We start from the raw sequence: 14,411 nt of genomic DNA on the forward strand, positions 1-14,411 counted from the left end.
TAAATAACACTAGAGCTGACAGAATGACCTACAGCTTCCTTCTGAAATCTACTCATAAATCCTTCATGCAGATTCTAGATAATCAACATCTGCAGTTTTATTTCATTTGAGGATGTTTTCAGATGCTGACGCTGAGCAATGATTCACAATCAGGACTTCTGGAGTGAAGCTGTCAGCACGATTACTGTAAGTGGTGTTTAGTTTTACTCTTTCTTTGACATGATAGTAGGGAATACATGGGTTTTAAGGTTCTCTTTATTTGCAGTTATCTGTACTCTAGCTGGACATCAACTTTTACAGCAACTTTCAAAGTCTACTTACTAACTTCTTGATTTCCCACTCCATACGGTTTAAAAAGACCCCATATTATTTGTAATACACAAAATTCACACAAAATGTTCCTCAATAAGTCCTACAGAGAAGCCTTCTCCCTGCTCAATATCCCAGATTCTGGCCATTTTCACCAGTCATACTGGCCCACTGTGCCAGTTCACTGATTCAGCCCTGTACCAGTACCTATTCACTTCTGTCCTCTGACAGAAAACAAACACAGCCTTTCCTCTTTAATAATAAATCCATCAGAAGGCTTTTTCTTTGTTTTAAAGGACAGCAATACTTTAAGAGCACATATACTGTGGGTGATGCCGAGTGTCTTGACTCTTTAGCAGGCCTTTGCTCAGGCTCTGAAGTGCTTGAAGAGTATACTGAAAATGCATATAAGCCTCTGGAAGTCTGCAGTTTACCTCTGCAGAAGGCATCTGGAAAAACGTATCTCCAAATTAAATGTAGGATACTAACACAGAAAAGTAAATGCAGACAAGCTCAGCTGACAGATCTATTTGCAATCCTCTAATTCATTTAATATATTGTAGTTCCAACTGGGGCTGAGTTGCTGTGTTAGACTAACATGTCCTGCACCTCGTGTATGCAAACTGTCAGTAAAAAAATTAAGAAAACCATTCACCAGGCGTTCAGGAAAAACTGAAAAATATTGTTGACTAGGACAAAAGAACTCTTTCCTCAACAGAATAGAGTCAGCTTTGCTGTATTTTTCAAAGGAAACTAGAAATGTTTAATAGAACACCTTAAAAAGAGTCAAAGTGTACTTTCATGCATTTGTTGTAACTTTGCTTGGTCTTTAGATTTTATTACTACCTTAAATAGAGGTTAATGAATATTTTATGGTTTTCTGCCATACATTTTCAACCTTTTTGCTTGTTCTAAAACTGCAGAAAACAGACTGTTATGCACACAGAAGTGTTTGGGAAAATGTATGGTTTAATTTTATGTTGGAGCAGCCCATCTAGGGTTGCTAAAAGGCTTCTCCAGTGGTAACTAGTTAACAGGAAAAAATATTTGCCGTATTAATTTTTAGAAGACAAGAGAGGGTGCTGTGTTTATAAACTATTTTCTCTCTTATTTTTTAATTAAGAAATATTATTGTCTTCTCTAGGTAAGCAAAGCATTTGCAAACTGAAGTGACTAAAAGAGGTGGGTACATGCCCATATGCCTTACTGGCTATTTGCGAATGGTATTTTCATACCGCTATTTCCTTGAAACTGGAAATAAAAAGGCATTTTGGGGGTTTCTACAGCTGCTTCTTCTTCCATATCTTTGTACTTGTAACTACTAGTACTGTAACATCATGGTCCCATTTTGATTACCAAAATTAAGATAAAATTTGTTAAGTCTAATGATTTTTTTCACGAGTGAGGGAAAAAAGGGGAACAACAACAACAAAAAAATCACAACAGATGAAGAGGTTATTTCAGAGAATTTCTGGTGCATATTTTAAGAAACCACAATTCTGCCTCTCAAGAGTGTGATCTACTAGTTAGTAAATAGTGAAAAATTAAAGCATAACACACTGCAGATTGACTTTTGTCCTATGTGGCAAACATCTCTGTTTAGAAGACTCACCAGTAAGGCTAAATAATTACTCTATAACTACAACCCCTCTCTTTTCTTCTATCATTAAATAACAATTTACTGGTTGGTTATGGTTTATAGTTTAAATCTGGTAAGTGGAGAAAACCTGTTCATCAACTAACCAAATAAAATTTGCTTCCAAATTCTGTAATGAATTTTTAAAGTTTGAAAGTGATACTGCATGAGAGATCTGAAAAAAAATGAAGCTTCATCATCACAGTGAGTTGTTTATATATGAACCAGAACACAATTTTACATGGAAGATCATATTATTATAGTTTTTCCCATATCACCATCAAAAATTCAGTTACACGAGGAAATAAACATTTATAATTAACACTTTCCCTCATATTTCTAAGTAAAAAGTGTTGTCCTCTGTTTAATAAGCAGTTACCAAGTTTAAAAAGAATCACTGCTTTTAAAAATAATATTCTCCAGCTTGTAATCAGCATGTTTACTTTAAGTTCTTATACTTAACATCCACATGTACTTCACATCCATTATGATGAAAGAAATTTTATTAAAGACAAAAAGCAAAGATGAAAGGGCATTCTGAGTTATTTTACACCTTCTGGCTCTAGCCTGCCAACAAAAAGCATGCTTCAAATATGAATACGAAACCACAGTCATACTATATTACATTTGAAAATAAATGTTACCACCATGAGTAAAGGACTTCAAAAAGGTTTAGACCACGACTCTTTGATCAGTATGCAAGACAACTTCTCTCCTCCTCCCTACTCCTTGAGCTACTCCTTCCCACTCTCCCTCTGCTCTGCTCCCTTCCTTTCCACACCAAAAACATGATTTCAGCATCTGTATTTCATCCGTCTGCTTCCCTTTCAACGAGCTGCCTTACTTTCTCAGGCATGTGCGAAGAAACACCAAAGTGTCTTCAAAGTACGCAGCCAACAGAGGAAGCACAAATGGGACTTTGCAGACCTCAGGGTGGACATGTCATGCCCCAAGATAGACAACTGCACAAAGCCACTTGATTTGTCTTCCCTCTCCACACCTGATCGTCCTCCCTCTGCATTTCTCTTTTCTCTACACCGGCATAATGGTCCCAACAAGAACCAAGTCTGGCACTGGCATTGTTAGCATACAGGTGGCCTTTTTCAGGGCAACAGGACAGGAAAATCTTTCCAAACAGGGATGGCAGTGTGTCATACACTGTAGCACTCCCAGGTGGTTTGACAAAGCCAGCACATTTAAAGGAAATAATTTTGGATTTTGTCTCAAATGATGGCGCAACACACAGACACCACACTGCTCCTCCAAGGGCAAAATGAAAGACTTACAGTTCCGTAACATTTTTTTCCCTAAGTGCTGAACATACTCTAGATTATTGATCTTTGTTACTGCTCAGTTTAAATATAGATTGCTGGACTAATGATTTCACAGCTAATACAACTGCATAAACTAGAAATGTCTCTTATTCCACAGTGCATCTGTTATTTTCTGTTGCAGCTGTGTCACGCTATATGCAAAGGACACCAGGACAGGTTCTTTTGGCCTCTTGCTGGTCACCTTCCTGGAGAACATAAATGATGAAGAAACTGTTCTTATTTCCTTCAGCAACAGAGAATGGGGGCGCTATGGGGCTCCAGGCATCCAACTTTGGAGGGTCTCTGTTTTTCAGGTGACTTTCAGTGACCTTTACTATCTGAATTACCCCTGCATATTAGTTACTATGAAGAAACCTGGGACAGGGCCGAGAGCATGCAAATCCAACTGAAGGCACCAATTCCATGCATCTCGTTTGACAAAGATGACAAAATGTTATGTGATATATAAAAAATGTTTGTTGGGCTGCAACAGTCAGTCACCAATTGATACAGCCAATTACCAGTGACAGTTTTATGCAAAATAGTAAGTGGTTTGGAGAAATTTTCAGCAAAATTTCAACTCAGATCTCAAGGGCACTCAAGAGATTATTCTTCTTCATGTTCCAATGTTCTTAAATTGGACAGAGCTGAACAGAGTATGCTGATGGAAAGCCCACAACTGAGTACACAAAGCAGGGCATAATTCCTAGATGTAATCCTATGTATGGTGGAAATCATAAAATGCTGAGATGATAGAAAGCACCTCCTTCCTACTCTCTAATGATAAAGAGGACAAAAAAAGCAATTCTGCTATTCTGCTACCAGAGCTGGGAAAGCTGAAGCCTCATACATTTCAGAATAAAAAACCTCTTTGATACCATTGAGACATCAGAAATTACTACTATGGCACTTTCAAAGGAGACAAAATTAGGAATGAATAAAGACTTTGGCATCAAAAAGGTTAACACTGGGAACAATGGCACTGCTGCAGGTGGCTTGGGTTCACTGACAACTGGCGTTGGGAGCGCAGTGCAGGAAGGACTTAGCTGCCACCCTGTCGATGCAGCCTGTGTGTGCCCTGTCTCTGTGAGAGCTTTAGCAGAATCCAATTTGGAGTATGATACAGTCAATCTTCTAAGAAAATCCCTAGAAGAAGCGGTATTAAGTAACAAATCCTGAAGCCACACTAAGTGAAAGTACACGAACTGCACTAATGCTCATATTTATTTACAGTCATGCATGTAGCCTGTGTACACACAAACAGATCAGACTGAAGTGCCACACTAGACAAAAAAAGCAGATGATTCCAAGGTAGGTTTTCTGACCTCAGACTGTAAGTGGGAATTTAGAGACGACTATTATCCATGCTAGTATAGGAAAGTCAGAAATATGCTTGGTTTCAAGAAGTGCTGTTTAAAAAAAGTAAAAATCTGTTTTCTCACATCCGGAGTTGACTCTGTGGAAAACAACAAAAAGAACTTTTTTTTTTTAATTACTCCACCTAACACCAGGATAGATGCCTCAGAAGCTGGCTGACACCCTTCTGCAAGATAGAATAACTGCAAAGAACTCAAGGTGTGTCTTTTCCACGTATATTAGCTCAAACATAAAATACATTTTCTTTGCCCAAGCCCTTGTGTTTGCTTTCCTGAGAACTTGCATAATCATGTTTTATTAGCCCAAATGTTTGCACAGAGATCAATTTAGGCCTTCACACTTCTGTATATCAGAAGTGGCGTATTTTATCAGGGAAAAAACATTGATAGACAAACTGAGATAAAGTACGGGCTGAGGGAAGGGTTCCCTTAAATCTTTGGTTTACTTCCTACATCAAGGAACTCAGTGAGCCAAAGTACAACCCTTCCAGCTGGGACCACCCAATGCATGCACATGCTGCTATTCCATCTGAATGCAATGGGACAAAATTCAACTCTGGAACCTTCCATAGATCACAGAATCATTTTGGTTGGAAAAGACCTTTAAGATCATCAAGTCCAACCATTAGCCTAACAGTATCAAGCCCACCACTAAACCATGTCCCTAAGCACCACATCTATACATCTTTTGAACACCTCCAGGGATGGTGACTCCACCACCTCCATGGGCAGCCTGTTCCAATGTCCAACCACTCTTTCAGTAAAGAAATTTTTCCTAATATACAATCTAAATCTCCCCTGGCGCAGCTTGAGGCCATTTCCTCTTGTCTTGTCATTAGTTACTTGGGAGAAGAGACTGACACTGGCCATTTGGGAAGTTGTAGAGAGCCATAAGGTCTCCTCTCAGCCTCCTCTTCACTAGGCTGAACTTCCAATAAACTTGAAAGTAGCTATTTTTTTTTTTCTAACAATGCCTTGAGCAAACTGCGTGGCCTAAAAAGAGAATTGGATGTTCTGGTTTTGCCTTTTTTCTCCCCTTTCAAAAGTGCCTAGTTCTGCATGTCTACTCTTGTGCTCTAAATGTACCACCTTTCCCTGACAGTGTCTGAGTGCTGTAAGTATCCCTGTGCCTTATTTCTGATCACTGCAACTAATTTTACCCAGTCAATTGAGTAACTGACATTTGAATAACCAAAACTAAGATAACTCAACTCTTACTTTATCAAAACAACAGATGGATGTCACCAGACTGGGCGTACCTGATAACCCCTAACAGCAACTGACGTTCTGGAATGCTCTTTCAACTTCACTGCTGTCTGTGGGCACGTGTGTTACATTTCCAAGCAAAAAGCAACTTCAGTGGCTTTCCTGGGATTGCTAGAGCAGCCACCAATCAGCACATGGTATGGTCTGCAGTGAAGAAAGGCTGTTTGCAATACAGAAGCATTAGGGTGAAGTCAACCCACTTACATATGTATCACCAAACAAGTGGTTACCACCTATAACTCTACCTTGTGGTATGCTATTAGTTAAAAAGAAATTTTCTACCTCTTCATTGCCAAATAAATTAATTTACTTAAATGTATGAAGTTTATAAAGACACATAATCAACTCAGCACCTCTTTTTCTAGGTCTTTTTTGAAATTAAGGCCATCATACCTGGCCCTTTATTTGTTTGGATCTGTTCTACATTCATAGACATTTGCTTTGCAGTTCTCTTCCATGGATACAATAAAATTTGGGCATTCGATAACTAGTATGAAGAAAAAAAATGGAGTTGCATTCATCTTACAGGAAAGTATTCACCTTTTAGAAAACTGTCCTAGAATTACAAGAAATTTTTAATGAACATATTTTGGTCTTTTCTTTCTATACTAGACAGTTCAATGCCAAGACAGCACTAAATCACAATCTGAAAGTCCCTAATAGACCTATAGAATTTGCTGAACATAAAGTATGAGAACATAGAATCACAGTAGTTCAAAGTAAGCTAAAGTTAACCACAGTAAGATGCAAGATTCATCATCATAAACAAAACCAACCTGCTGAAATCTAGGTAAGTCAAATGGGTACACGACTAAATGAAATAAACTTATCAAATATCATTTTTTGAAATTAAACTTGAAATTTAACTTGAAAGAAATATTAAATCAGAAGACAGGGAAAATAATAACCTGCCAGTTTTATGATATTAATGTCAAAGGGATCTATGAAGGTCATTAAAGAAGAAATATGGTTGACGACCATGCAATCTTTGTAGTTAGAGATAAAGAACAATTCAGATTTTTGCTTATGATACATTTACCACTGTCAGACCACAAGGTCATAGTTTGTATTTGTTAAAAATAACATGTGATGTACCAACATACCACTTAGAAGAAGTGCAGATACATGGAGAGTCACGTAAGTATATTGAAATGGTCTGATGAGCAGGCCCCCATCCTCATTTCCAAGAAGGAACAGTACCGTGCTAATTTAAAAGTGCATTAAAGATAAGGAAAAGCAACTTTCAGGCCTAAATTAAAAAAAAATTTGCCTTTGTGTCTTTCTACTACTTTTTTTTTTTTGTTTGTTTCCAGTCAAATATTTCTCCCACAGTAATAAAGAAAATTAGGTTAAGTTTTAAAAATACAGAAGTTCTGTACCGTAGCCAGATTAAACTATTCCAAAATACGCTGTATTTTTATCTCACTTAACAGTCAGCAAGTTGGGCGGCTGACTTTATAATTTGTTAATAATGCTTTTAAGTCAGCCGCCCAACTTGTAGTCCAACGATATTTTCAATACATGTTGAAAGTTTTTTGGTTTTGCTTTGTTTCTTTTTAAGCAGAGAAAATAGTGGTGACCTACTGATAATGTTCTTCCTTCACTATCAGGTACAAGATTAGGATTTAGCTGATGGCGTGGGATGCTTTCTCCCAAAGCCAGTGTAATAAAAACACTGCAGATGTTTCAAAGTCCCACAGTAAGCATGTGTACCAGCGTTACACTCCTCCCCTTTTTTCCTTCACCAATTAAAGACAACCATGGACAGGTTCCGAGAGAAATGCCATCTGCTCCTGCTGAGCCAGAAGGACGGTACCCTCACTGTTAGTATTTTCTAAGTGCACATAAAAACCCACACATATCAGAACTGTATTTCTGACCTAGTCTCACACGCTCTGTCAGTTACAAGGCAGGCACGACCCCACCGCTCTGAGTAAGGTCCATCCAATACTGGCACAGAAATGTTCTTCTGGGTAAAGCAACTACTGTTTTGTTGTCTAATATATAATACATGCATGCGGCAAAGACACAGCAATTTTTCAATCGCCTTTTTCATTGACTCTATTGGTACCATTTTAATTTTCAAGGAATGATAGAGGGGTATATAAAGGTTGGGTGTATTTTTAGTATCTTATGTCTGTTAAGGTTACACTTAACCATTTTAAATCACCAATACCTGTGAGAAAAAGGCTGTTTGATCAGATTAATGACAATGCTGTTCCCGAGTTTCAAGTCTCTGCTCTAAGACCGAAGGCTTGTAAATGTGGGCAAGTCACTTAGCCGTTACATTTTCAGGTAAGTCATGAAATGGAAAGCACAGATAGACTCAAGGGATATTTAAGTATCAAATAGATAAAAAAACAGTAATCTTCCTTTAAGTTTTATGTTTCAGGACGGTGGACTTCATCCTAGATGCATTTTTCTCACCATTTGTATTTTGGTTTTGGACACAACATGAGATTTAACATTCCTCTCCTTGTCAAAGCCCATAGATAGCTATCATTTTTTTAATGGAAAGCACAGTACCATCAATACTGTAATTCAGTGTCTTCCTTTTTTGCCTGGTCCTTTCAGCACCATTTTCCAAAGCAGGAGGGGGAGACACATTGATGTTTATTGATCAGTAAAGTAAGTTTTGCATTCATTTATTTTAAATACATGTCATTATTGTATTTCCTTGGTCTGATGTCTTATTTGAGTGTATTAACAGGTATCATAAATGGTCAGCCTGGACTTTTCAGTCAGTATAGCTCAGATCCATATTATGGCGGTAGTGGTGGTGGGTGAGGGCAAAGGGGAAACCCACTGATCACAATTTAGGACAATTTTCTAGTCTTTTTTTTCGTGTACAACCACTGCTTTCATTTCCAGCCACTCTGGACTGTGAGCAAATGCCCAAGTTTTGGTAAATTCAGTTCACTGAGATCAAACGAGTTCCTTCCTACACATATGTAATTTCCTCTCACTTCCATGTGCTGATGAATCACTACTGGATCCTTCTCTTTCCCAAAAACAGTCTGGAAAGAGGGAAAAGAAATGATGACCTGTAGCACCAAAATCCCCCATTGCCGCAGAAGCCTGACAAGTCCTTTAGTGACATGGTCCGCTTCCTCTGCTTCAGCCTCGGCACCGAGAGCAGAGAGGACAGAAAAACAAAACACTGAGTGCTACAACAGACTTGTGGCGTTGCTGCTGACCATACTGCCAATTAGACAAATCATAACACACTAGAGTGTTCTCTGAAAACCTTAAATCACATAGCAACTGTAAGAGTATACATTTTCGCAGTAGCAGTTCACATGAAATGTATATTTTTGGTCAAAGTCTAATTCAGAGCTGGATTATCACTGAGGACAGCTGAGTTTTGTAGCCCTGGCATGTTAATGGACTATTTCCTGATTAAACTGTTTACATCAATGTACTACGTATTTATGATTTGCCCCTTCACAATCTACCACACTAGCTCTTTTCAGAACATTTCCAATCAGATGAACTGGTTTGAAGACTGTGACTGTCTTACACACTCATGTACTGCTTCACTTGATACATATGAAGCAGAAAATACCAAATGTACTACTATCTTTAATGAAATGCTGCTTATCATTCTCCCCCCCTGAAAATACATTAGTAATGCAGGTATGCATCTGGTTAGGCAAAAATCTCAGAAGCTTTAACGGAATGTGAAAACACAGAGCAATTTCAGCAGTATCTGGGTCTCAGAATTTAAAACAAAGCATTTTCCTTAGATTTGCTCGACATTTTTTTTAAACTTGATAGTTTCAATTGAAATGATTTTATGTAAATCTATTCCAAATGGAATAAAGATACTTAAAATTATTTAATTTAATTTTTTCTTACTCATCTTTATTAGCCGTTAAATATTTAAGGCAGAATATTTAGTTGTATGATAATGGCAAACTATGGTAAAACAATCAATTATTTTTGCTACACCTGCTCAGCCTGTACAGAGAATGAAAATGTTAATCTCCATTGTGAAACTCCCAGATCTTGCTAACATAAATGTATTTTCTAACTCATTACAGATGATTACATTCTCGGGTATTAATTCTGTGAAAAGAAATACTTACTACTGTGCACAGTCAATCAGTTGGTATTCGTTTGACCTCTCGAAGCATGCCTTCACGCCTTCATCATCCCAGAGCTTTTTCGCATGTTCAAAGAATTCCTGAAAATTGGAAATGCAACAAATAAGAGAACATTTCCCAATCTTCTAAATTCACAATCTTTACGTACTGTACCTTCCCCCCAACCTGCATGCTTTATAATTCTGCAGAATGATGGATTACACCTTTAAAGAAGAAAAGCAATAAACATTTATTGGCAAAATGGCAGTAAAATACACCAAACATATGGCTGCTGACAGTTTCCAGTACACAATAAGTAATGAAGACTGACTTCAAAATTCATGCCAGTCCATATATAAAATTTACTGTAAGTACAAATGTCACCTAGAAGCACGTTCACTTAATTTTTAACTTAATTTATGCTTGTGTCATACAAAAGGCATGAAAGTGATGCAAAAAGCTGCTCAGCTTATAAACATTAGCTTCCCAGAGAAAGAATCAGTCTGTAACTTTAAAAAGATTGTGTAATTTTTCCTGAAAAACACAACTTTCCACTGCTTGGTATTTTCTCATGCAATACAATAATTTGATTGCAAGACTTCCAGAGTCTTTGCTCAACACCACTTCCTCCAAGCAGCTGCCTGGCACAACGTGCTTTTCCTAGCAGCTATCCCAGGCAACCCAATCCAGAAATATCTGCCAGTAAGCTTATTTCAGAATTATTTGAAAGTGGAATCAAAGCCATCCTTGGTGACAGTGAAGCCATAGCTCCGCTGTATACAATGCACACATGTGGAGCAGTAGGTCTGACCCTGCTGACCGCCTCCTTCGCTCCTCCATCCCTTGCTGTAGAGCCTCACATGCTCCAGCTTATTTAAAGCTGGGAGTCTATTTTATGTTTTATCATTACTATAAGTCAAACCATAACTGAGTTTTTCCAGCTACAGCTTTCTAAAATCAAACAAAGAATGGTTAGACAAATTAGTATTTCTCTTATTATATGACTGAGTCTTTCCTCCCTCAAACCAAATTGTTAAAGTATTACGTCAACTTAAACACAGAAGTTTGTAATCTCTTAACACCTCAACACTGCTACTAAATCATCAGAGTCCTTTAGTTGGCCATAAATTTGGAAAACCTAAAAATTGCCCTTCCACAGTTCAATTTGTCTCTGAGTAAAATGGGTGTCATACTACTATTCACTTCACGATCCTGTCAAAATGTTGCGTAAATATCTGAATTCTGAAACTTTCTGACATTGTTTGCCAGTCCCTCCCCACATCTTTTCAGGATTAAAACTTCTCTCAAAAGACAAAGTTTGTAGCGAAAGGTCTTGAGAGCACAGTGAGTCCACATTTATTCTGTATGGGTCTCCCAGCTTTGCATGCCAGCCCTGTAAGGTGCCCCAAAAGGTGACACTCTGCTCCTCAGCAACTGTCTGTGACCTGCTGGCAATGTTTTCAGGGAGAGGCAAAACACAAGACAAGATTTTCAGAACAAACTAGTACTGAAAATTATTTAGTTAAGCTTTGAACTTGGCTACAGAGGTAAAAAACCCTGCAATGTTTTTTCTTTCAACTATGCTGTGCACAATGCAGAGAGAGAAAAACCCATTCTTTAAGAAGCTTTCAGAACATTACAGAAAAGGAGATGTTAAAGCAGGTGCGAAAAACTTTCAGAGAAAGTCTTGGAAGAAGAGAGGAAGCAACATTAGAGATTGGCAGATGCTTATACTGCCTTTGGAATTTATTTCTTCACCCTAGTGAGGACATGTTTATTTTGTCTTTGTTATCTTAATGACTTATGTAATGATTGTTTAAAACTCTGCAGATCTACCTTTTGAAGTTATGCTACGGCTATTATAAACTCTGTGTTCCTACAGCAGAAGGAAAGCAAAAACAAGCTCTGGACAGGACAAGATATCAAACTAAATAAGTAGAAGGAGAAAGCGGACACACATAACGGAGAGCATGACTACAATAAAAAGAAAGAGCTGGAAAAATCAAAATGATAAATACCAGAAAACATGGAATGTTCCTCAAACTTGAAGCTTATGCTTGACTGATATTTAGGGTATCGGCTGAATGCATCTCACTTGCTGGCATCTTTGTCCAAAGAAAGGCATTGCTTCTCAATGGAAAGAGCTAGCCCTCGCTAAGCGTCAGGGTCCCAAGGCCAAAGGTCCCAGCTCTCCTACCCCCTTTGACGGGTGCGGGTACAGCAGGTACAACCTCAGCCCTCCCTCCCCCAGGCACTCACTGCTGCAGGTGCAGGACTGAGCACAGTGCGGCTGCCTTCCCCTCCTCGCCATTGGCAGGCGGGAATTCCCACCCACTCGGAAAGCCATCCCTGAGGGGAACCTGCATCTAAAAAATGGCCCCATTCAGCCCCACGCAGCCTATGGGAAGTGGACGGGAAGAGGAGAAAGTTGTCAGTGTGAAAGCATCCTTTACTGCTGGGTGGGATGAATTAAGAGATGGCTGCAGATGTAAGTAAGTAAATAAATAAAACTGCATAGCTACAGTAGTTTCTAACTTCACTTCTGTTTTTACATCCTCTGTATAAGCTTTATTTACTCTTAAAAATCTCTTCTGGAGAAGAGGCAATCTTTTCAGCTCAGCTTCTGAGACCCTACAAATACGTTGTAAATACAGGGTTTCCATATTATAGGCTTCAAGTATTTCCACCTGACCATTATATCTCAAAGCAGCCTATTTAAAACGACTTCCAGACTTCTAGTCCAAAGCAAATCCTATAAAACAGAGCAAATATACTTACCTCATTAAAATGTACCGATCTACTGCAGAGGAGTACAGTTGGCTGCAAATTGCCTCCCACACAGCTACCCGATCCTTCTTTCCCAGGTGACTAAAGCCTTCCAGAAAAATCCTGCTTCATTTTAAGACACCAGGCACCATGAACCAACTTTTCACACTAGTTTTTAACCCCTTCCTCACCTGCTTTAAGTTCTTCAGTAATTTTTCTCCTGAACTGCTGAGGGCTCCCATTGCACATAGCCAAGCACACAGGAGGATCCTGCTCACACATGCCTAATATGTCTGGATCCCAACCTACGGTCTGTCACAGGACAACATCCACATAGCAGTCACCATGTTAGCTTCAACCTCTGCAACCAAGTCCCTTTTGCCCAACCGGCCTTCCAGCAACTGCTCCGTGATCCCCACAGAACCACAGAATGGTAGGAGTTGGAAGGGACCTCTGGAGATCATCTGGTCCAACTCCCCTGCCAAAGCAGGTTCACCTAGAGCAGGTCACACAGGAATGCGTCCAGACGGGTTCTGAGTATCTCCAGAGATGGAGACTCCACCACCTCCCTGGGCAGCCTGTTCCAGTGCTCTGTCAGCCCCAAAGCAAAGAAGTTTTTCCTTATGTTCAAGTGGAACTTCCTGTGCTCCAGTTTGTGCCCGTTGCCCCTTGTCCTGTGACTGGGCACCACTGAGAAGAGCCTGGCCCCCTCCTCTTGACACCCACACTTTAGATACTTGTAAGTGTTGATAAGGTCCCCTCTCAGTCTTCTCTTCTCCAGGCTAAAGAGCCCCAGGTCTCAGACTTTCCTCACATGAGAGATGCTCCAGTCTCCTCATCATCTTTGTTGCCCTCCGCTGGACTCTCTCCAGTAGCTCACTGTCTTTCTTGAACTGGGCGCCCCAGAATGTGACACAGTACTCCAGATGTGGCCTCACCAGGGCAGAGTAGAGGGGAAGGAGAACCTCCCTCGACCTGCTGGCCACACTCTTCTTAATGCATCCCAGGATGCTGTTGGCCTTCTTGGCCACAAGGGCACATTGCTGGCTCACGGTCACCCCATTATCCACCAAAACTCCCAGGTCCCTCTCTGCAGAGCTACTCTCAAGCAGGTCGACCCCCAGCCTGTACTGGTGTATGGGATTATTCCTCCCCATGACTCACTCCTATAGACCCCAATGCTTGTTGCCTCTTCCTCTCCCCAAGGCCACATCATGGCCACCTTGTCGGCAAGCAGACACTGGTGAGCTAATGAACGGGCAGGCATTGGGCTAAGCCCATGAGCTCCAGTATCCTTGGGGTGGCAGCCACATTTGGCAATGCCCGTTCTGGGGAAGAGCCAGGGTAATTCAAGAGGGCAGAAAATTCAGATTTGCTCCAGCTGATAGAAGAAGATGGGCTAAAACTTTTCAGTTCATGTTTTTGGGGGGCAGGGAACTACATACAAAACATTACCTTAGGTCAGTACAACACAAGTGAGGTTTTAAGAATGAGTTGTGACCTTAGCAGTTTACATTCTGAAGTGGCCAAATTAAGATTTTCCTTAAGGGTCTGACTTCCGGAAAGTGGCTACTTGGAAGTTCTTAGAAGTCGTGATCCAGGTCCTTTAAGAAACCTCAACTGGGACAGGAGAAAACAGGGACACGGAAAATCACTAGGG

The 14,411-nt window shown here is 39.8% G+C and overlaps 1 protein-coding gene across 2 annotated transcripts in view; it reads right to left on the minus strand.

Annotated features, from left to right (window-relative positions):
• GNAL (G protein subunit alpha L) overlaps positions 1-14,411 on the minus strand; it is a 189,127-nt gene that overhangs the window by 48,146 nt on the left and 126,570 nt on the right. For both annotated transcript variants that reach the window (XM_086472531.1, XM_086472532.1), the window contains exon 5: positions 9,989-10,086. In XM_086472531.1, the coding sequence (XP_086328657.1) occupies positions 9,989-10,086 (98 nt within the window). The remainder of the gene's footprint in view (positions 1-9,988; positions 10,087-14,411) is intronic.

The sequence above is a fragment of the Leptosomus discolor genome, chromosome 13 (genome assembly GCF_034619465.1).
Source record: "Leptosomus discolor isolate bLepDis1 chromosome 13, bLepDis1.hap2, whole genome shotgun sequence".
Taxonomy (NCBI): domain Eukaryota; kingdom Metazoa; phylum Chordata; class Aves; order Leptosomiformes; family Leptosomidae; genus Leptosomus; species Leptosomus discolor.